General features: G+C 38.4%; 1 protein-coding gene across 1 annotated transcript in view; it reads left to right on the top strand.

Moving 5' to 3' along the window:
- LOC104468377 (adenylate cyclase type 8-like) overlaps positions 1 to 15,291 on the top strand; it is a gene marked incomplete at its 5' end in the record, with an annotated part of 22,337 nt that extends 7,046 nt beyond the window's left edge. The window contains 4 exons of the mRNA XM_010082487.1: positions 4,225 to 4,383; positions 8,584 to 8,854; positions 14,776 to 14,973; positions 15,100 to 15,291. Coding sequence (XP_010080789.1) covers positions 4,225 to 4,383; positions 8,584 to 8,854; positions 14,776 to 14,973; positions 15,100 to 15,291 — 820 coding nt within the window. The remainder of the gene's footprint in view (positions 1 to 4,224; positions 4,384 to 8,583; positions 8,855 to 14,775; positions 14,974 to 15,099) is intronic.
- Positions 15,292 to 24,516: the final 9,225 nt, after the last annotated feature.

Below are 24,516 nucleotides of genomic sequence, written 5' to 3'. Positions count from 1 at the left end.
TTTTTTTTTTTTTTTAATTAGAAGCTTCATTGATTGTTGAATAAATTTAGGAGACAGAAGAACTAAAAGATGTGGAATACCTGAGCTTATGCAAAATGAACACTCTTCAATTTTTTTAGTATCTAGTAAATTCTATTTTTTATGAGAAGTTTTTGTCTGAATAAATTAGAACTACCCCTACTGATGAAGATGGTCCAGGGTTTCAAAATTTCTAATTGTTTTTTTCCTACAGTAGAGTATAAAAAAAAGACCTCTTAAAGTATGTGGTAGTCTGGTTATTAGGGAAATGGATTTGACCACAGTGGAGTCGCTTCCCTACATAATTCAGAAATCTGTTTCACCTCACATAACTCGACATTTTAAAGAAAAATAATCATTCCATGGCTTTTTACATGCTAATGAATCACCTCACTTTTCACCTACAACCATCTCTTCTTTGTTCAATTTAAAGCATTACAACAAATGTTGGGTGAAAACTAATGTCTCCGCAAACAGGTTCTCAACAGCTCTGCTCTCAGTCTTGTGTTGCAAATAATGAAGCAATGGGACCAGGACCAGATCGCAGCTGTGCTTTGATTTATGTCCTGGACAGAGCCTGTTTAAATATATCTCAGACTGCCTGTGGCTCGATTCAGTCAAGTCCCCTCATGCAGTTAGTTTCTTACTTATCAAGTTAAGAGCACATTGCTGTGAAGGGAGAGTAAGAGGAGGATGTGAAGATGGGGGCCCTGCAGGTGCACCAGCACCACAGCAGATAGGAAAACAGAACAGCTCTCAGTCAGAGGATGCAGGCAGGTAACCAGATCCACACTGACTGCAAGTGTAGACCTGAGATCAAATATCACCTGAGCAGCACACAGGGAGAAGTTGCTGGACAAAGACAACAGACAAGGCAAGGGGGATAGGACCTTGGCTGGAGTCTGCAGTGTCATACAGGAGACGGTGTGGACAGCACAGCTATGTGAAGTTTTGAACAAATGCAGAAATTCTATATGGTTGATTAAGGATGCCAAAGCCTTTTCAGGCCATCACCACATTTTTATGACAAAGGAAATGTTAAAATCACAGAAATCCTTAATAAAAACCGGAAACAGAGGAATGCATTGCTCAGTTGTACCTGGTCTCTCCAATGAGATCTCTGTGTGTTAGTTCCCATAGAGGGTACAAATGCAAGACTATAATTTATAGCATATCACATTAATAGCATAGCACAGTATAGCATAGACTAAACTAGATTTGACTAGAATAGAGTAGAATATTTCAGTTGGAAGGGACCTACAATGACCATCTAGTCCAACTGCCTGACCAATTCAGGGCTGAGCAAAAGCTAAAGCATGTTATTAAGGGCATTGTCCAAGTGCCTCTTGAACACTGACAGGCTTGAGGCATTGACCACCTCTCTAGGAAGCCTGTTCCAGTGTTTGACCACACTCTCAAAAAAGAAATGCCTCCTAATGTCCAGTCTACACCTCCCCTGGTGCATCTTTGAACCATTCCCATGTGTCCTATCACTGGATACCAGGGAGCAGAGCTCAGCACCTCCCTCTCCACATCCTCTTCTCAGGAAGCTGCACTGAGCAATGAGGTCACCCTTCAGCCTCTTCTTCTCCAAACTAGACAAACACAAAGTCCTTAGCCACTCCTCACAGGACATTCCTTTCAGCCCTTTCACCATCTTTGCTGCCCTCCTCTGGATGCATTCAAGGACCATCACATCCTTCTTAAATTGCGGGGCCCAGAACAGCACGGAGTATACAAAGTGAGGCCGCACCAACGTTGAATACAGCAGAATAATCCCCTCTTTTGACCGGCTGGTGATGCTGTGTTTGATGCACTCCAGGCTGCGGGTTGCCCTCTTGGCTGCCAGGGCACGCTGCTGACTCCCATTGAGCCTGCTGCCGACCAGCACCCCCAGATCCCTTTCTGCAGGGTTGCTCTCCAGCTGCTCCTCTCCCAGTTTACACTTCTGCCTGCCATTACTCCAACCTAGGTGCAGGATCTGGCATTTGGACATGTTGAATTTAATGACATTGATGATTGCCCAATTCTAGTATTTGTCTAATGTTAAATAGTAGTATTTATTAACAATTAAATACTATAGTACTTCAAGTCTAAATTGGTTTAATAGCATGTGTGTATATAAGTACAGAGAGAGAATAGATAAATATATGCTATTAGACCATTTTATTAAACTTTAAAGTCCTCTTATTGTGTACATTTTTCAATGAAAAGCTTTTTTCTCAATTATTCCTCTGGATCCAATTAGCTTTTTATCTCAAGATGAGAAAATCAGACATAAAATGAGAAATAATTATCTTAGTCTGAACAAAAGAAAAAGGCAGACTGGGGAAACGATCGTTTGGGGAGTTGTGTGATAATTCCTCTGACAGCTATGAGTGTTAGTTTACATATTTTTGTAGCGTATCTATAAACATTCTTCAAAACACATTACAAATAACAAACTGCTCTCACTTCTCTTAGCTATTCTCACAACATTTAAGGCACTGCTTCAGTGTGGAGGAGTTGTTTCCATGTTCCATCTTCCAGAGACAGGTGTTTGTTCATTTAATTTTGATATTTCAAGCCCTCTTGCTTGAAAACCAATAGAGAATTCGTAGATGAAAACTATAAACTTGAAGTAACAGAACACTGATAAATCCCTTCCCAAACCTTTTTTAAATTATATTATTCTTAACTTTTTAAAAATCTCTTTCTTTAGAAATCTGAAATATGTTAACTTCCTGATATGATGAACAGATCTTCTGTGATAGGCAAACAACTGCACTAGGACGTATCATATGCACGATCTTCTACAAGGTTTTGCAGTATGCAGGAAAGGGAAATAAAGATTAATTGCTTATTTTCAGTTCCTCACATTTTTATGCGACTGGTTGCTCTCCATTTTACAATTCTTATTTCTTTTTTTTTTTTTTTTCCCACAAGCTGAATTGATGCCCCATTGCAACAATGAAAGGCCAAGTATTGAATGCAATGAGCAATTTACCCTTTTCTCCTCTAGATAGGATCTGCCAAGGTCATGACTGAGGCATCTGAGGTGGCCGTAGTTAGCTTCAGAGTTGTGAAATAGAGCTGTTTATTCTTTGGCTACTCAGCTGTGTGATCTTGCTGTGCTGCTATTGACTTCAGTGACCATAGAACTGGGATTCTTTACAAAAAAACAGCAGCCTTGTTTGTACACTAACAGCAGCAACGCGCTTTTCTTGTCCTGAGCTTGCTATTCAAATATTAATGAACACTAGCTCTGATCGTACCTCCGGTGCAAATAATTGTTGTCACACAGGGAGAACTGAAAAAGTGGTCTCTTTGTCATCCCAGTGGATACAGCTCAATGATTTGAGCTTCCCATGGTGTTATGCCGGAGTATCTCAATACTGATTTAGAAGAGGCAGTCTTGCCTCCAGAAGAGGTCTGAGACACTACTAAAGGTGCCTGTGGCTATGAATGATATATGTTGTCTTGTGTTAGGAAAGGAAGATACTATTTTAACACAGTAAAATTCCCTTTATAACCAATAGATGTATACGTTGAAAACAATGGTGGGACAAAGTCCTTTTTTTGAGATTGTTAACAAATGTGCCCACATGTGTTTACTTTTGAAGAGGTGAAATGGTCTTTACCATCACACAGAAAGGAAGAAACGGATTTTCCCACCATTATCATAAAACAGCAAATGGTGTTCTGGACAAATCTACTGAAAATCACTTTGGGACAAAGACTAATTCAGGAAAATTTCAGTCAATAAAGTAACATTTTTGAAATATTAAAAATTACTCAAAAAACTACAATAAAATACAAAAGAAAATTCAGGTTTGATGATAACCCCTTTTGTAATGTTGTTGAATGCTCTTTTATAATTCCAAGTTAAAAGAGTCAATAAGTCCAACAAAATCCTTTCCCTCAGACATATTTTTCTCTCTTTTTCTGTCTGATAGGAATAATATGTGTGCCAGCGAACCGTGAATACAATTAAGTACTTAATGATAATCTGGCTTTTAGAGTAATTTTTTAGTCATTTTATCACTACCTGTACCTTGCTACTTAGAAAGTTATCTCTTCATTTTATAGACTAAATTGTTCTTTATAACAAATTAACATTGTATTTTACATTGTACCCTTTCCTATATATATGAAAAACCATGGCATATTCATGATTCTGGTCTTCTCTTTTTTTCTTTTTTTTTTTTCTTTTGTTATGTTTAACAGATATGTTAGGTCAAGAACGAAGCATGACATTGACATGAGAATAGGGATACATTCAGGATCCGTTCTGTGTGGAGTGCTGGGCCTGCGAAAGTGGCAGTTTGATGTCTGGTCATGGGACGTGGATATTGCAAACAAACTCGAGTCAGGTGGAATTCCTGGGTAAGCCAACACGTACTTCTTACAGTCAGAAAACACTGCCAACACAGTACACTGTTAACCTTGCCAACAAATTAACCATCTTATAATATTTCATAAACTGTGACTTCTTTTTTTTCTGTTTTGCGGTTGGCAAGGATTTGTGAGGCTACAGTCAAAAAAGGTAGAATTGTCAGCTTGCAGAGGCATTGGAAAAGACAAACACATTTCTTTTTCTTTGCCAGCTGTCATTTCCTGAAAATGGTCAGTGATTGTATTCATCTCATATGATACTCAGAGATAGATCAAATTTCCCAGTTAAGTGTCGGCCACTCCTGAGTTTCTCCAGGCTTTATTCTCTGATCCTGTGCATTCAAATGCTGGTGGAAGTCATAAGAGTGTAATTTATTTTATTTCATAATGCACAAAGTGTGGGAAAAATTCTGTGTTCATAAGTTGCTATGCTAATAACAAGGCTTTATAGACAGCAGGCTCACTAGGAGGTCTTGTAAATAATTTCATGCTTTAGTAGATGTTTTACATGTGAAAAAACATTTCTACATGTGAAAATACATGGTTTTCCATTGAGCTCTGTTACAGTTTTGCACAACACCGCTCTCTCACTCTCTCTCTAGTTTTTCTTTGTCTGAGGCGGCAGATTTACCTGGAAGACAAAATGTTATTTCTGCCTGACTTGCCATATATCTCACAATAGTTTGTAAGCTGCAAATCCTAAGTTTGAAGTGACAGTAGTGGTTGCAGGAATCCTCTGTTCACTTTCAGTTCCATCTTCCATTGATGAAAGATGTAGCAAAAGTTCCCCTACAACAATTCAATTTTTTGGCCACGGAACATAGAAGCAATAGCAAGGGACATATTTATGTGGAAAAAGTCTAAGTGATGCTGTCATCTTGAGTGAGAGAGGTTTTAAGTTATCAAATCTGAGTACTGTGCTGTACTCCCTACATATACATTATGATCTGTCAGAGCTGTCATGTTCCCAGGAAGTTAGAAAGATATTTTCTTTATATTGTTTTTGCAAATGTGGACCCCTTCCACCGTTCCCCATAGTAGACCTTTATACCAAAATATATATTTTTAGAATCAGGAGAAAATGAATTATTGAGTGCTCTGAAAACTACTTCTGTGCTCTGCACATGTCATCAGTGTTAAAAATTGCAGAAAAAGATTTACTTTCCCTGCTGCTTATCCCACATGATAGCTCAAGATGACTAAGAAAGCTCACATGCTGCTTTGTTAGCGTGAGCAAATTAGTCATCCGTTTCACCATCCACACCTGCAAAAAGTCTGATTTATTGTTGTTAATGCATGCAAGAAGTACAACTATTAATGAATAACCCAGAGAACTCACCACCTCGCTTGCTGATAAAATGCCAGGCCAGGTTGCAGTCTGTTGGAGCAGAGTGATTTCCACTCCTCTATATCAGTTTGCCAACAGAACAAAGCTTTTCTGTGGCAGCAATTCACTCAGTCCCTCAAAACAGTAATTTACATCAGGCTTTCCTAGTGTGCAGAACAGGTTTAACAGAGCGTTTAAGTTCACTTCAGCCTCTCCTTACTTCTCCCTGCCTCCCGCATTCAAATCCCCCTGCCTCCCACAGTACCGAGATCATCCCCCTTCCCGGAGCTGCACTGCTTCGCTCTGTTTGGGCAGAAAAGCTGCCCTGGGGTTGTGAATGGTCCTGCTCCCACAGTGTGAAACAAGAGAAGAAATGAACCACAGCCCTTTCCTGAGCACAGAGAGAAGGGAGGCAGCTCGTCTGCTTGGGATGGGGAGGATCCCTCCACCCAGGCTGGGGACAAGAGGGAAGGGGCTCAGCTCTTCCCCTCGCCGGTTCCATGTCATGAGACCTCATGAGCACGGGTGATGCAGGGGCAGATTGCCACCAGTTGAAGGATCATAAGCAGGCAGCCCATCTGTCATAGAAGGAGGCACTTGGGAGCGCTTAGAAAAAGCAATCATTTTTTGTTTTATTTGAGGAAAAGAATGTGTCTGCAACACCTGAGAAGGAAACCATGCAAGATCCTCCAGTGTTATTTCAGACATTCTTCCACCAGGACACCGTCTTCTAACACTCTTCACCTGGTGTAACTGGGTATTAATCTGTGACATTGAACTGGTATAAAACCTAGCTAATAATTAATTTTCCAGGATGCATCAGTGGCAGATATCATCTAAAGATTTGGACCTGATATGTTTTCAGCACTAGGACAAGCCACACCTTTTTACTTCGATGCTCAGGTTCACGATTTACTGCATTTGTATAAAATCAGAAAGACATCACTCCACTATACATTTTAAGGTTTTTTTTAAGTAAGCTGTAGAAAAGGTGAAACCAGAAAAGATTTTTAATCTACCAACTATTTATTAACATTCGATCCATTTAAAGGTATTACATCAATAGCCAGTTACACTCTACTTAAAGCTGTTATCATTTTTATTATAAAATCCATATTTCAGGGCTTTATAATGCAATCTTTCAAAATTATATTAGCTGAAATTCAGCACAAAGATAGTCACCCCGGCAACTATCATTTTCTTTTTTCTCTTATTTTTTATTTTTTTTTTAAATTAGTATTTTACTTAAATCAGTTTAGTCTATTTGGGCTTCTAAGAGCTAGGAAATGCATTGTCCTTCTGAGAGATCATATGATTTGGTTTTAAAGTCCAGGCCAAAAGTTGCTCATATTTGAGAAACATTTTTACTGTTCTTTATTGTCAGTTTTACTGACATTTTACTACAAAAGAATACTAATTTCTGTGGACATCATAACTGCTTGACTTCAGGCAGTGAAAGTTGTACAAAACCTGTGTTGGCTTCAGAGAGAAACTGAGACAGGATAAAAAAACAGCTTAGATTACACAAATTTTTGATCTTCTAATTATATAGACCCAGTTTGTGCCAAATTCTTATACTTCTAGGTATTTCACAATACTTAAAGACAACTAGTGCTTTATTTTCTGGCGATACATGCACGTCACCCATGTGCTTATAACCTTCCTACTCCAGCACATCATATTTTATGTGACTTAATTCTGCGGTGGCATCCTTTAAGTTCCAGAAGAAAGTTCCCAAAAGGCATGCTAGGACCATTTCCTTCAGTGGAGACAAGTCAATTTGTGAAGTCTGAGAAAAATGCTTCAGCATTTGTCATTAAGAAATTATCAAGAATTTTAGCTGACTGAATTTTAGGAATCTGTCTGTAAGCCTGACTTTCAAAAAGTGCCATGCATACAAAATTGAAAAATGAGCTGATTTTAAAATATCTTAATGAAGTCACTACATTAATTTGCTTGAGTTAGCTAAGTACCTAATTAACATCTGCTCTTACTGTGTTTATGATGCTATATTATAAATTACAGCACAGATAACCATGTGGATGTATTTTAGAGGTATCTGCAGTTTACCCTACATGTAGGAAGTTGAAGATTTCTCAAAAATATAAATAAAACTCCTTTTTCTCTTTTTATTTTTTTTTTAATTTGAACTTCTTTCTGTCCTTCTCAAGCAGTCATAATTATGGTTAAGAAAGTTCAAATACCAAACACCTCCAGGTTTAATTGTAAGACATCCAAAGCCTTATCATGCTTTTGCAAAATTTGAGCTTTTCACATCATCTCTTAGATTCAACTTCACTTTTGCAAAAGCTTTTTGAACTCATTGCTTAGTCTTACCAGAAATTATCACCCCACCTGCATTTATTTAGTTTCCCTATTTCTCTAATTCACTTCAGATGCAATCAGATCACTAATTTAAAGTGTCTAATCTTCCTCAGGTAACTCAAGAAAATTAAAGAGCTTTCACACAAACTGCCCTAATGCATGCCATATATTTTCCTCTTACCATTTTACCTGAAGTTACAATTTGTGTTCACTTTGAATAGTATTTTCCTCAGGAAAGTCTCCCATTAAGCTATTACTGTGACTAAAGTATCAGGTGTGAATATCAAAGTGTTTCTTCTGTGACAGGACTTTGTGCATTCATCCTATTGAAGTGAACATACCCTGAGAGTGTTCACCCCCAAACAAAGCTCATGTTTGTTGAGTACACTACTTCATTTTCTTTGTAGAAACCATCATATACAATAGAAAAACTTTTATTTATCCGTCATGTTAAAAATTATGCAGAGTTCATAAACTCTCCTTACCTACGTATACTAGAGCACAGTCAGTATTTGCTACTATTTATTTCACTTATGCAGGAGAATTCACATCTCCAAAGCCACCCTGGACTGCCTGAATGGGGATTATAAAGTTGAAGAAGGGCACGGCAAAGAGCGTAATGAATTCTTGAGGAAACATAATATTGAGACTTATTTAATTAAACAACCTGAGGAGAGTCTGTTGACTTTGCCTGAAGATATTGTGAAAGAGGCTGTGAGCTCCTCTGACAGGAGAAACAGTGGAGCAACGTTTACTGAAGGATCCTGGAGCCCTGAACTTCCATTTGATAACATTGTGGGAAAACAGAACGTAAGTCAATCTTCCTTTAATGTCATCCAATATGAATGCATGCTTGAATGCATTTCAATAATGGAAGCCTCAGAGGAGACAAATTCATCTCTAACCTTTATTCTAACACATACTGAAACAGCAGAGGATTAAATAGATTGTTTCAGGGCAGAAACAAAACTGGTAAATGCCATGGGACCAAAAGTTTTTATTTTGTTTTGTTTTGTTTTTCAACTGAAATTAAATATTACACAGTTTAATTTTAATTGAGCCAGCCCATAAAGAAGTAAATTAAAGTGAAGCTAATGTTACTAAACTAGCTGTGACATTCTAGTCAGAGTGTGTATCTCATTGCATAGCTTCACTGCACTGCCATCAAAATAAATGGATGAGTGAATGGACATTTTGTCAGAGGAAAAGGTATAGTGTAGGTTATTGATATCTAAGGGAAAGAAGAAAGATCTACCTTAAAAAAAGCACCTTGTGAAAATGGTTTGTCCATTCTTCACTTTCCTCTTTTTTTTTAATAAAAAGTATTAAAAACTTAGATTCTAAGACATAATAAAGGTTCACTAGCAGGTGAGCTCAACTCCTAAGGTCATGCATAGCTCTATAGAAATATGAGACAATAACAACTGCTCCTGATCAGATCTTTTCCAAAAGCACTGCATGGCTAATCACTGGCCCCCTGAGAACCAACAATTATTGTACAGTCATAAAAATCGCTTTGTGAAGTCTGCTTGCTTAGAGGAATTGAAGAGGCAAATGTTGAAATGCCCTCGGACACCACTCTTTTCACTGCATTTGAAAGATTGATGAGTCTTTTTGAAACAAGGTCAGCTGGAGTTTTCTTCCATTCTTCTGAGGGATCTGTAATTACATGATCTATCCTTTCTTCTGCTGCACATCCTTAGTCCCACTTGTCTGCACTGTCTGTTGAACTTCAAGCTCTGTTGTGTGGAGGTCTTGTTTTGTCAACCGTCTTCTGCTTCTTATAAATCTGCTCAGAAGAGATAAACCTTCACAATCAATCAGCCCATGGCAGTGTCTTTGTCTCTTCAAACTGAACAGGAGCATGGCATAGTTTGCCTGTTTTATACATGTGCTGGACATCTGTGTATCTGCATGTACACTGCCTTTCAGTTTTCTCTGTATTTTGTCGACCTGTCTGTATATTCTCATTTCACTAGGAACAGAAGCATGGATGCATGCTGCTGTCAATATCTTCTGATCTCTCTCTGTTTCTTCTTCTTTCCCTTTAAGACATTCCAGTTTCTCTAGTCCAAAAAATATGTGTGATGTAGGCTATCATTTTGTTGATCATTATCTCAGCTAAACCTGACCTTGATACTAACAAGGGCAAGGAATGAAATGAAAGACTAGTGGTTTTATTTGATTATTGATCAACTCTCACCCAATAAACTAGTAAAAACCCATGGAAATCATTGAAATAGGTATAACTAAACAGCTGTTTTAACATAGATTTTTGTCTTATGGCAATAAACAATTCATTAGGTGGTGTTGGGTTGATGGTTGGACTTAATGATCCTTGAGGTCTTTTCCAACCTTAATGATTCTATGATTCTGTGATTCTATGATTTTTAGAATAGTTTCTCACTGGTTTTTTGAGAACTTGTTTTTGTTCTGAAAATAACTATAGTTTTATATTACATAGCTTTACAATAAGCTTTTCTGTGGAGACAAGGTTTTAAAAATCCACTGTTCCACGTGTGATTCAATTGTTATGTAGTTTTCAATTTAAACTTGAGACAGTAATCATTACTGCTTATAAATAATGTATTTCAGCTCAAAATTCATATGATAGATTTAAATTATACTAGGATATAGTAGCTTTTTTCCAGAGGTGTGTCAGTCTTGGACATAACAAGCATTTAATAACATTAATTATACAGCCTAAAGGTCACTAGCAGCAGCAGACGTTGAGAATCCAAGTAGCAGTAACTCAACAATGAATCACACCGGATGCTTTAATTTTTGCCAATATAATTTAAATTATTTATATACCCAACATAAGTTATGACAAAATTTGAGCAACTCTGATCACAGGTGTCTTACTTTTAGTTTTAGTTTTGCTAGGAAGAATATGAAGTGGCAAAGTCTCTGCTGAGTTCTCTTGCCAAAGTCAAGTTCCTCACAATCCATATTCTCTACCTCAAACTGATTTTCTATGAGCAGCCTAAGTCAGTGAACGGAAGGTGTATAGATGTGAGTAAGGAACAGAATAACAACTGTACAGTCAGAGATATTAAAAAAAACTACACATGTCTACAGCACAGTTAGAACCACGTGCCTTAGCTCTGACAGTGAGGCAAGCCAAGGACCAAGTGCCTGCTCTGAATTTCAGACTATGCCCACTATGGATGGAGTTCTCTGTTACTGAAATAAGTGTCTGGGTTTCTTTCCTAAAGCAAAGAAAGTTGGACAGAAGTTATTTTATGTTAAGAGACTGAAGGCCTTCTCCTCTAAAATACATTAATAGCTGATGAAATTGGATTTCTTTGCCACGCCTCACAAAAGAAGCAGCTGAAAGTATAACATGGTCACTATGTGTGGTGCTGAAAGCACCTGGTGGGCCTGTAATGATATGAATTAAGAAAAAAGGATATTAACATGTCTGTGTCTTGTATAAGCATATTTTAGTTGTGACTGCAATGACTCTTAACAGTTATCACAAAATGATACTTGAAGACTGCCAAGATGACAGAAAGGTATAAACAAAAGGGTGGAATTCAGTTCAAACCAAGGCACCTGTTTTTGTGTATCTACTGACTGTTCCAGGTGTTGGTCTTCCACACAGCTCAGGTCCTAAACATAAGGGTCCAGTGTTATTTGTGGTGCTCTAGGGTGCTTGAGACATCCATATGACAAGGGGCCTATAAAAGACCTGTGATCACCTGAACTATCAGAAGCCAGGTAGGAGACTCTGATGTCTCAAATGGTGCTGAACACCTACTCTGAAATGTGCTAAGAGTTTGATTCAGCTTCTTAACTGTGGCCATCTATTGCAGTTGGAGATACCCAAGCCACACCAGCAGGTCTGCACCACTGGCCAGAAGTGCATGGTGTCATACCTCCTAGCTCTAGACTGTTTTCCAGGACACCCTAGAGCATCTCAGCTGACCATAGCTGTATATGATTGTACAACCAAAAGTATCCAGAGTATATATTGCCAGTAACAGAAGCTTAGACGCCAAGTACCTAGATACCTTAATTTAGGTGTCCTCCCCTTGAACAAAAGCCTACCTATATCGTGTCTCTTTAAACATATGACTTCTTTCCCTCCAAGACCTGGTGTTAGCAGGATAGAAGAAAAAACAAAATAAAAAAAAGCTTTCCTCATGTTTTCTAAATGTCACTGATTAAAAATTTCCCTTCTTGTTGAGGTCAGGATGCTTGGACTTGTTGCATGAAAACTTCGCAGGAAGGAAGTAAAATCTAATACCAGCTACTTTTTTTAAAATCTCTATAAAATTGCTCTAAAGTTGGAGTTTTATTATTTATTGGTTTTAATTCATCCTACCTTTTAGTCTCAAATGCAAGTTTGTCTGGTTTTTTTTTTTAACAGAAGTTTGTATGTTTTCCTGTATGATGAATGGTTATTGTCAGCATCAGGAAAATTCAAAAGCCTATTATAGGATTCACAAGTGTACCATCTTGCATACAGCTGATCACAAAAATGTAGGTGAGGTAATAGGGAGAACCAGTATTTATTTATGTTGGTATAACAGAGTCTTAAAAGATGCAGAGCAAAGAAGATGATACAGAGAAAAAAAATGTGGTTAAAACATGTCCTCAGGATAATGATTTGCATAATGTTTTTCATTATTCTTATTACTACTTACAGAGAAGAAGTTTTCTTAAGAGTGTTTATGGGTGTGAGGGAGAGAAAACTCCACTAAACTCAGATATGAATTTCCTTGTTATCCTCCAAAAATAAATGCAAATTCAGAGTCCATTTTTGCACCAATACTGTTGACACCACTGCCATACTGGTGATATTGTGTCATGTTCATCTGCCATGAATTGTAAACCACTTCATACATTCAGCAAGAAGACAGTTCTTCATATTAATCAAGCTTTAAAATACAATTTGAAGCAAAATGTAGTCACTTAGTAGGGTGAATTGAGATCCCAACTCAATTGAGATGCCCAACTAAAACATTCGAGACCTCCTCCACCCTCACTTCTACTGGAGATACGACAATGCAAACTAATTCTGAGGAATTAACGCGCACAACAGCAGCTGATGTGATCTCGTCCTTTAACAGTGACTTACGACCCCCTTGTGCGATTTCAGCCACCACAAATTGATAATAACTTCTCTGCATAGCTCAGTTTAAAAGCGACAGGAACACCTCAACTAAAGTAGTGCTTTAGTGGGTAGTAAAACAGTATTTATCCAACTTCCAGCTGATTCAATGGATTGTTTTCTGGGGATTTCACTCTGACTTTAGGGCTTTCACTTTAACTCCAAGGCTAAGATATAGATTCAGGCATATCTGAAACTTTAGTATGGGAAAAGTTTCCTTATTTTTTTTTTTTTATTATTTTGGAAGATTTCAGTCCTGATACATTGTTTTGCCTATATATTGGGGCTCTTAAGCCACTCATCAAAAGATGGAATACAAGAAAACAAGATATTGTCTGTGACTACAGGGTCCTTGGAATTTATTTGAGGATTGTAAAGAGAGTTATCACTTGAGGTTTGACAGTGGGTACCTGAGACCCTTCCTGTGCTTTAATATGCAAGTTTTATTAGAATGTAATTGCTGACTATACTTTGAATATGAACAAAGGAATTCTCCCTATATCATTTGTTGTATATAACCCCATGATCCGAAAGAATTGGCTTTTCAGAGATATCTAGTGATAAATCCATTCCAGATTCCTGTTCCCAACAATGCCCAGTAGGATATATAGCAGATCTTTCCAGCAGGGACCTATGGGATAATTTTTCTCCAGCAGAAGTGTGTTTCTTGTCCATAATAGTTCTGAAATGTCTTACGCTGTGATGTATGAAGGTTTATGTCCTTTCCATTCATTAATACTTCTTAACGCTAGGGAATATCACAGGTAGCAGCTTTTATTTTCCCATTCTAGTGGGAAAGTGCTGCTTCACTGTGGTTTGTATCATGAAATGATACCATGAAAGTGAATTGAGTTATTCTCTTTGTGAAAACAAGCCCTACCTCTTTCCTGAAGATGAAGCACCCTTGTACTATCTCCGCTAGCTTTCCTTGCAAAGCTATGCAAAAGTCTTTTTATTTTCTTTTGATTAGTTAATGAAATAAAAAAAAGGAATAATGCATTTGAGATAATATTTAAATTTGTAATTTGAATTACAGTTAAATCAAACCATATAGCCTAACTGTAGTCGAGACTGGGTGAAATAAACTAATAGTGAAGAAGAACATATTATTTGAAAACCCACGTTAAAGTAATCAGAAATGTCACCTTCTTCACTCCTGCCTAACCGATCTGTTCCATAACTACACACATACAGTAACTTTAAGATCCAGAAAAACATCATTACTCCTATTTTGTGACTTATATTTTCTTTTGCATCTGTTCTTAGTTGTTAAAACACACCATTGAATTACATACCCTGCTGTGATTTTGGTGTGTTCCCCTCATTCATGCTCTAATAATCAATTAGCAGAATCTTGAAAGGGGAATATATTCCTAGCATTCAGTGCAGCAGCAAAGCTCCTAGGCTGTATAAAAGAAGGCATTAAATTGCTCCCCTTAATGTACTGTGTGTGTTTAGTGGAACAGACTTCTAATTTTACACTTCTGTAGATTTCATTGAATGAATTGCATGGAATGCTGTAATGGTTTGCAATGCAACATGATCTAAAACATTGCATTTTTAACCTAAGGGGACCAGCAGGTTTATTCTGTTTGCATGTGCTTTCCCCTAGACTCTGGCTGCCCTAACAAGAAATTCAATAAATCTGCTTCCAAACCATCTTGCACAAGCTTTGCATGTCCAGTCTGGGCCTGAGGAAATTAACAAGCGAATAGAGCACACCATCGACTTACGGAGTGGCGATAAATTGAGAAGAGAGCATATCAAGCCTTTTTCACTGATGTTTAAAGACTCCAGCCTGGAGCATAAGGTAGCTGGGTCTTGGTAGCTGCATCATTTGCAACTAAAATTGTAATAAATGTCCAATGAAGTAGAGAAGCTCTAGGTTCTAACTTGCATTGTTTGTTTTCTGGTTTTGTATTACTTTTTCATTTAGTTTCAGTTTATAGAAGTTGGGACTGAGCTAGAGGTCATAATAGACAGCGTCATAATGGAGGTGTTAAAATATTGCAATGATTACATTTCATTTTTGGAAAATGCGTACACCGAGCAAACTCAGCTTCTGAAAACAGCAGCCATTTGCCGAGCTGTGTTCACTGCCTGGTACAAGCAGATTTCCATCAGATGACAGGTTGCTTTGGCACAAGTGGTGATTTAACATATTAATAAACTGACACTTCTATTCAAAACATAAATCTATATTTATATAGATATGCTTCTTTCACATAATCATAAGATCCATCTGATGTCCTCTAGGCAGCTGCTATGTTTATTTCAAGACAAAACTAATTTGTCAACTCTTTTCTTTAAACATCCTTTTTTTAATATCAACTTCTAAGAGGTAAATATTTTTCATGTCTTTGCTGCGGCTCAACAGCAGTATGATCTCACTAATTTCTATTTCAGTCTACATCCAGATGTAAGTTATAAGTTAAAAAAGATAAAACAATGGGAGAATTTTCCTTGCACACTGATGGCATGGGGCGGGGTTGCATAGATCTCAAATTATTTCATTGACTTCTATGTTATTATAATGCAGCAAGAGCAGGTCTGTGATAGGATCTGCACTTAGACTGAAAAGAAAGAGAAATAATGGGGAACTGCAAGCATGGAGGCCCACTTCTCTGTCATCCCTTTAACCTCCACCAGAAAACAGACTTTTTTACTTGACTTATGGCAGACCAGTCCTCAGGTGGTATCAGTGGTGAGAGTTCAATGAAAACCATTGGAATAGAAAAATTCTGCTTGAAGTATATTTAAGCCTTTATTTCACAAGCAATCCTGCAGAAGGAAAAAGAAAAGTTTGCTTAAAAAGATAAAATATTCAATTTCCTCATGAGAATATTTATAACACTGAGACAGGTAGAATCCCCAAAGCCAGATTAGTCACTACTGCTGCAACTGAAGATATGGAGATACTTCTTTCAGTGCAGTCACCACGCAGAGCTGACAGGGACCCAAAGGAAGAGAAATCCAAGATTTCTGATATCCTGTAAATTACCATCTAAAGGCCTAAAAGTCATGAGTAATCTTTAATCTTTTTGAAGAACAACATCAAAAGATAAGGTGAAAAAGTCTAGACAAAAAGAAAACATTTAACCTAGAAGGTGGGGGTTGGTATATTAGAAATTTTTTGTGCAAAGGAGGAAATATCCTGGTCACAAACAACTTGCTGAATGAGTAAGCTAGTCAATGGTTCTCCTAGTCTTACATTACTATTTAATAAAAATGAGGCCTGAACATGTGCTAGAGTAAAGGGACACTGCCCAGAAACAGATCCTATATTCAGAATATAAATTTCTTGTCAATTTAGACTTCACAATTAGGAGCCACAAGGAAAATCTGTACAGAAAGGGTAGATTTTCATTTAAATGCAATTTTGAAAAGAGAGGAAAAAAAAACCCATGTTCTAATCCATCACATTATATAGATCACATTTTAAATATCGATAACATTTTTAATTTATCTGGATGACAAAAAGTCTATTTAAGTCAGCATTTTGAGCAGTTTTCATACATTTCCAATTCCAACCTGTGCTGCAATGCTTGGAAAATGGTGTTTTCACTCAATATTTCCTTAGGTGCTAGTCCCAACCAGTAAGCACAGGCAATATAAACACAAAATCCTTTCCATAAGGTGGACTGAATCTCCTTTCTGTCCTCTAAATTGGGCTGGTTTTAGCATTACATGGTAACAAAGTTTTAAAAAGTATCAGCACTGTTTTACTTGCCCTGGTTCATCCACCTCCAACAGTTGGATAAGTTGCTGGTCAGCAACCTCCTTGCTTGTGTTGAGGGTGCCAGGGTACCATAGTTGTGCTCAGAGAAGGATGGGGAATGCAAAGGGACGATATCAATTAAGGAAAGATGAAGAGATGTTATTAGCAGCCTTCCAGTACATAAAGGGGGCCTACAGGAGAGATGGGGAGGGACTCTTGATCAGGGAGTGTAGGTGATAGGATGAGGGGTAGCAGCTTTAAGATGAAAGAGGGTAGATATAGATGGAGCAGCCATCCAACCCAGACCTTCTATGATTCTGTGAATCACAGTGTTCTCTTTATTGTAGTCAGGGACAATGTCTTGTGGGACAATGTGGGAAATGTCTGTTTCCTCCTTGTTTTCCTGTTCAGTAGTTACAGGTTTGTCCCAGTAGCCTTAGTGTTAAAACACAGTCTACAGGTAGTCATGAAAAAAACAATGTGTGAACTGTTTTGCTATAGCAAGTAGCTATTTCCTCCACGTTATCTTATATTTCTATTATTTTTTCCCTTCTTCCTGCCCATTTAGGAAACAAACCCAAACAAACTCAGATTTAAATTGGAGTCTCATGAAGCTATTTCAGAAGTCTTTTCCCTCTGCCCTCTCCACCCCTAACCTTTCAGATGGGAATTACACTTTCTTCTAGTCATTAACATTTTGCAACTGCTCTGCTTACACGACCTTCTCCATCAGCATCTTGAGCTGCTCCCTGCAGTGTTGCTGAGCAAGTAGACAGTATATGTCTGTGGGCCTCCCATCTCACACTGCCATGTCCATTTGCTGCCACTCACCTTCTGTTCGGCGCAGTGGCAGCTTCAAGTCAAAGGTAGCTCTGAAGTAAATTTCTCCTATGTAAAACCATGTGCCCTCACATTTAGCCATCATGCTTGCAGGCAGCGCTGGCATCTGCCTAATATTTATTTCTTTTATCTGCGACAACTTCTCACCCCAGAATTTACAGTTATTCAGCAGGCAGAACAACCAGTACCCATAGCTGAGAGCATGGTCAAGAAGTGTTATGTTGACCTTGTTCAATGGGAATTGTGTTAATGCTCTGTACCTCAAACCACAGAGAAGTGAGTAACCATATGAACAATAAACTACATTTCTTCCTCCTGCATTAGTAACAGGACTACCATGCCGTGGAATCATGAATCTTTTGGGATGACTTGAATAGGTCTGAAGTGTCATGCTGGAATTCTGTTTAAACAGTCTGGGTTGTTTCAGGTTTTTTCATTGTAAAACAGTTGCAGACAGTAGATTTATGTTAGCAATGAAAGTGCTGGTTTGCTTCCTTTAAGGTTTCAAAAGGTAAAAAAAAAAAAGTTTTCTGGAATGAGCATGCCCCAAACTACCCTGGAAGCTAGCACAGATCCTGGTTTACAATGGTTTAAAAGACTGGTATATCACAGCAGCTTAAGCCGTTGGCACATCTTCCCACTCCTCCTGCTCTATGTGTGTACTTCTTGGTGATAGAATAAATGTAGATTCCACAGTAAGCAATAATGGTTGCAGTAGTGAATGTATTAACTCCCTGAGGCAGTATGTGTATTCCCACATGAATTTTGTAATATTTAATTTTTCAGAGGATTTATACAGGATTCCCACCTGTCATATTTTATAGATTCTTTACCCAAATGGACTATTCCTTACTAACACGTATTTCATTTATTAACACTTGTTATCTCATTTAGAGACTAATTCACTCTCATTTTTACTAGAGGTTATTTTCACAAATAGGATGTAGGCAGATAGAGCAAAAGACTCATCACAGGAGAGTACTTCTAATAGCATGAAAATACAGTAAGAATTTTCAAATATGTAATAGCTCATAAGGAAAATCTGATACTACTTTAGATTACTTCCAATAATTAAAAGGTATTGCTATGATGTTCTACCTTAATAGCAATGACTTGGAAATATCAGTACCATGCACTTTCATACAGAATAAAGTATAGTAACAGGGCACGGAATTTTACATGATGGTAGGCTTTTTTGTTAAGGAAAGTTTATGAAGTAAAGATTTGTATAAAGATATTCTAAGTCTTCCTGCATACTTGTATTGGGATCATAAATCTGACTGGGCTTAGAGGTGAAGTGTCTACACATTTTCTGTGAGGTGAGCACACTGAAAATATCAAAAGGGCTTTACATTTCACAGTACAGGTTTTCTTCTGTCAAATATTAGACCTAAATATCTGAGTTTCTCTGTTTCAGGATTTCTGACGGGTGAGATAAATAGAAATTAAGTGAGTGGGAAAGAAATTTTGCCCTTCCCACATGCTGTATCCTTGCAGACGTGGGCCTCACCTCTTTTCTTCAACCCAGAAACTTCCAATGGCAAGGTCTGTAAGAAACACTGGGCAAACTCTGGGCCTGTTCATCATCTTCTTTTCTGACATTGGTCAACAACTGGATCTGTGTCTACCCTTTTGTCTTCTCAGGAGTTCATCTTTTTCTTCTCCTGCCTTGGGTTTCCTGATACATCTTTTTCTGTCTCTCCCCTGTACTGCAGAAGCTTTTCCAGTAGCACAGATGCCATTACTCTGAAGAAAAAAAAAAAATAATGTTCTCCCTTCTCATTCATAAGGTCCTATCTGAGTCAAAGAACATCACTGAGGATGAGACCAAAAACCTTCCTCCCCAATGCACAAACACTTCCTCTAGGTGAACATGTAAAGTCTGTTGTATGCCTGGTACTCCCTTTCCAAAGAGCCCTGGGAAAAGAGGAGAGGTGGGGAATAAGCAGCATTCTTTTGCAGAGTAAACTTGGCCTTTCTTACACAAGCTCAGTTTCCGCTAGTTGGCTGGGCTAGCCAGTAGACAAACAGTGTCCCCCCAACAGGGCAGGCAAATGTCTCAAGCCCAATGGGAAGCAAAGAGAGCCTTCACTATGCCATGAACCAGTCACGCCAGTGACTGTAGGTCTGTAGGACGCTGCAGCTAAAGTTGCAGCAGTAGATCACATTGCACCTATTCATTGCAGAGTAGGCCACATCACTATTTTTCCTACCATTCTACGTGGCTCTAGTTGGCTACATACCTCTCCATATTTGTGGAAATGCCTGGAGGCTTGGTCTATCCTTCAATTGCTTCTCTAAGTCATTAAGGGGTAGACTGCTACAGAAGTGCTACGTTTTTCATTGGTGTTTGTGCTGCCTCAGAGATGCTAATAATTTCTCATTACAACACTGTTACTGATTAGACACCAGCGTTCATCCTTTTGACATAATGCTTGACGCAGCAGGCAATTTCATGTTTGTGTTTCATTCAATTACTTTGCTATAATTTCCCTAAGGAATAGTTGGGATTTCCCGTCTATTTTAAGGAATGTACTTCTCATTTTTCCTTTGGTTCTTTTTGTGCCGCAACCAAAAAAAAGCCCTGGTCCATTATTTAAGGGGTCTGATGTAGTTCTGTTTTCCTACACATGAAATCATGGTCAATGCCTCTGTGTTTTCAGCAGCAAAATGAAATTGAGCTGCCTGTGAACACCGTTGAAAATCATGCCAAAGTGATAACGCTTCTGCCAGCAGCAGACACAGTGTATAATAGCAGCAGAGGATGATTCAAAATGAGGGGTGTCAACAAATAAACCCCTCTCTTACCTATAACAAATGGGAGCAGTGAAGAGATAAGCCTTCTTCTGATTTCAGGAGCTTGAGTCTATTTTGACTAGGTGTTTATAACTGAGATGAAGTCCCGGCTGAATGTCCATGTAGTGAGTATGGTCCAAGTCTAGATAAGATCTGCCTTCAAGAGCAGCTTAGCTATAAAGTGCAGGAGTTCATAGCTGACCTCTCTCAATACATGAACTTTTTTTTCTTTATCAGTTTTCATTTTTCTCAATTACAATGTTCTCCAGGCATTTATAACTATAATTTGCCTTATTTCCAAATTGCTGGAGAAAGATTCTTATATGTGATATCCCTTTGACTCTGATTTCCTTTTGTTCTGAACATGTAACTCTTAGCTGCTTCAAAACTGCAAGAGATTGAATAAAATTGAGTTATTTTTCAGAGGGGGAAAAATTACTGGGGAAGGCATTTTTACTAGGCAAAGAAAATTTAGTGGCATCAGCACGAGATAAAGAGATTTAGAAAAATATGTCTATGGACCAATCCTCATCTGCTATGAACTGGAGTTTAACTGAATTAGCAGTGATAAATTCCAGATGAGGACTTGAGTAATGATTCCACTTTAACTGATCCACCTTGATTCACCGATGTATTCGTTACTCCTTTTCTTGGTAATTCCCATAAAAGGGGGACCTGCTAGCATTTTCAGTGGTTTGATATGCTGGACAAAAATACGTTTCCAATAAATCATAATAATAACGCATCTCAAAAGGTCTTTTATGTAACAATACCTTCCCTTTTCCTTGGAGAATGCCCACATTGCCAAGCTTCTGCACAGCCTCTGGATAAGTTAGGATTCAGAGATCATGACCCACATCCCAAATAGTTACAGAACATCCCAAACTATGTACTTTTCTTAAAAAAAAAGGCAAAAAACCACCAAATCAGAGTGGCCTCACTTTGGAAAGCATGGAGAAACCTCCATGATGTCATGCATTCAGAGAGTCACAGCTGACATAGGCATTTATCTTAAGGTGAGGAAACCCATGGTTTCTCTGGTTAAGCTATTAAGTGGTTAGTATTCTATTCAGTAGCACAAGCCCCTAGTATCTATCTGGGGATTTTTAAAGCAAATAATTTTTTAAAAAGAGGCAACCAAGTAAAACAGCTTTGTATCTCAAATTACAGAATTTTGGTCTCTTGGATAATGTATTTTACCAGCTTATTAATTATTTATTTGTTGTGTTTAATTTTTAAAAACAAATTCATGTTCATCAATTTATTAGCTCTTCCTGATAATTTCCCCAAAGACTCCTATATGCATCAGTCTTTATGAAAATACTACATGGTTTAACAGCTAATTTACTATTTTTTTTTATTATTCTAGTATTCTCAAATGCGGGATGAAGTATTCAAATCAAACTTGGTGTGCGCATTTATTGTTCTTGTATTTATCACCGCTATCCAAAGCTTACTGCCTTCTTCCAGGTAAATACAGAAAGATATTACTATGTATCTGAAGATGCTCTTGGGGAACAGTGGGATAACAAACAACATTTCTAGGACTGAAGTGAAATGAGACAATAAAATCTGTTTGCCCTCACAAATGTTTGGAAATATTTTTGCATTTTTGTCTCATTATTATCTACTTTTGTATCACATTATCTGCAGCTACATGTTTTCTTGTGAGACAGAAGCATCTACTGACACTATGTTGTTATGTTTTTAAGCAGAACCTCCACTGAGGTAAGTGGGAACTTTGGGTTACAGAAGTTTGACATGGTATGGACTTCTGCTCCCAGTGTTGAAGTAAAACACGGTTCTTGACCTAGTGCCTGTTTGCTAAGGGACTGGTAATCACCTTCAGATACAGTGATTGGTTTGGTTTTGTTTCTTACATGTTGCATAAGAAATTGTACTGTTCTGCTTTGCTGCGAATGGTATGTATTACCCAGTTGGGGGAAACGATCTTGTGCCATTAAGAACAAGCAGGTGATCTGGTAGATCTTTTGCTACTTTTGCTTTTATCTGGGGCTGACCAAGCAACAACCTCCTATCAAGGTGACAAAAACATGACATAGCTGTGACGTCTGTGTCTGCATGTTTCACACAGTCAAACCCAGCAACTGGCATTTTTGACTACTATCTAACAGTGAGAACACAAGGGTGTATACAAGGACTATAGTCAGTTTTCTAGCATCACAGCAGAGCCATCAGAACATGACTGCCGCTAAAACATACGCCTGGTCTCATTTGGTCTTTGGTAGTGCAAGTGCTAAAACAGAAATGCCCAGATGAACATACTTCTCAAGTGGTTTCTAACACTCAAATGAACCTTAACTTATGGCTGCCTGTAGAATAACCTTGAAAATACAATACTTGTATAAGAAATAAGGCATTTATTGTGTCACAGTAATGCAGCAATATTTCTCAGACCATCTCTGGAAGACCAGGTTCACCACGGTTATGTCCAATATCAAAATGGTGATAAGACACGGAAAGGCAACTGATGCAGTGGTGTCCCATGTAGAATCATAGAATCATAGAATATTTCAAGTTGGAAGGGTCCCATAAGGATCATCAAGTCCAAACCTTTGCTCCTCACAGGACTACCTAAATTAAACCATATGACTAAGAGTGTTGTCCAGAACTTCCTTGAACTCTGACAGGCTTGGTGCTGTGACCACTTCCCTGGGGAGCCTGTTCCAGTGACCGACCCCACTCTCAGTGAAGAATGTTGTCCTAATGTCAAGTCTGAACAGCAGCCCTGATGCAGCTTCATTCCATTTCCTCATGTCATGTCACTGGTCACCAGAGAGATGAGATCAGCACCTTCCCCTCCTCTGCCCCCCTTGAGGAAGTTGTAGACTGTGGTGAGGTCACCCCTCAGCCTTCTCTTCTCCAAGCTGAACAAACCAAGAGACCTCAGCTGCTCCTTGTAAGTCTTGTCCTTGAGGCCTTTCACCATCTTGGTCAACCTCCCCTGGACACACTCTAACAGTTTGATGTCCTTCTTATACTGAGGCACCCAAAACTACACACAGAGCTCAAGGTGGGGCTGCACCAGTGCAGTGTGGTGTGGGACAGTCACGTCCCTCAACCAGCTAGCTGTGCTGAGCTTGGTGTACCCCAGGACAAAAAGGTTGGCCCTTTTCACTGCCAAGGCATGTGGGACAGTCACGTCCCTCAACCAGCTATCTATGCTGAGCTTGGTGCACCCCAGGACAAAAAGGTTGGCCCTTTTGGCTGCCAAGGCGCGCTGTTGACTCATATCCAACTTGCCATCAACCCAAACCCCGAGATCTTCCAGGGGGTTGCTCGCCAGCCTCTCATCCTTCGATCTATACATATAACCAGGATTAACCCGTCCCAGGTCCAGAATCTGACATTTGCTCTTGTTAAATTTCATAAGCCTGGTGATTGCCCAGCCATGTATTTTGCAGTTGTTCACAGATGGGAACATACAGATAGTATCTAATCTTCTGCTGTTCTTTCTGAGCTATATTGCTCTAATACTAGTAAGTTTGTTTGCTTTTCTGAAGTCTTTCTCCCAATACAATTTCAAAATTCTTCACTTCTAGTAGCTGTTATTTTTATTTTCTTCTCGGTATGTACAAGAAGATTTATGGATCTTATTACTGGAACCTGTTTTCTGAAAAGATTTCTGCTACTATATCAATCACTGCAATAACAGCAAAAAGAAATTACATTTTTTCTATCTGCATAGATTCATCCCTGATAATTCTTGTGAGGGTGTCTAGTGCCATTGGAATCAGAGGAGAAGGAGTCACATAACCACATTGCCCGCAGCTGACTTTCCCATCTTGCACAGTAGTCTTGTGCACTTCACAAATGCTTTGTGGACCTTTTTGTCACCGAATGTTAAAGAGGCTGTAAATCTAAATAAGGTCAAATAAAGATTAAATTCCTGCCTGATAAGGTCAGCAGAGGTTTTTAAACAAAATTATGGAACCTTGGCCTCAAGAATGCCCTTAAAGGTTGGTTTCTGGAATCTGG

Source organism: Pterocles gutturalis, unplaced genomic scaffold (genome assembly GCF_000699245.1).
Source record: "Pterocles gutturalis isolate BGI_N339 unplaced genomic scaffold, ASM69924v1 scaffold25621, whole genome shotgun sequence".
NCBI classification, from domain to species: domain Eukaryota; kingdom Metazoa; phylum Chordata; class Aves; order Pterocliformes; family Pteroclidae; genus Pterocles; species Pterocles gutturalis.
Note: the sequence above shows the minus strand (reverse complement) of the source record. Positions and strands in the feature narration are given on the sequence as shown.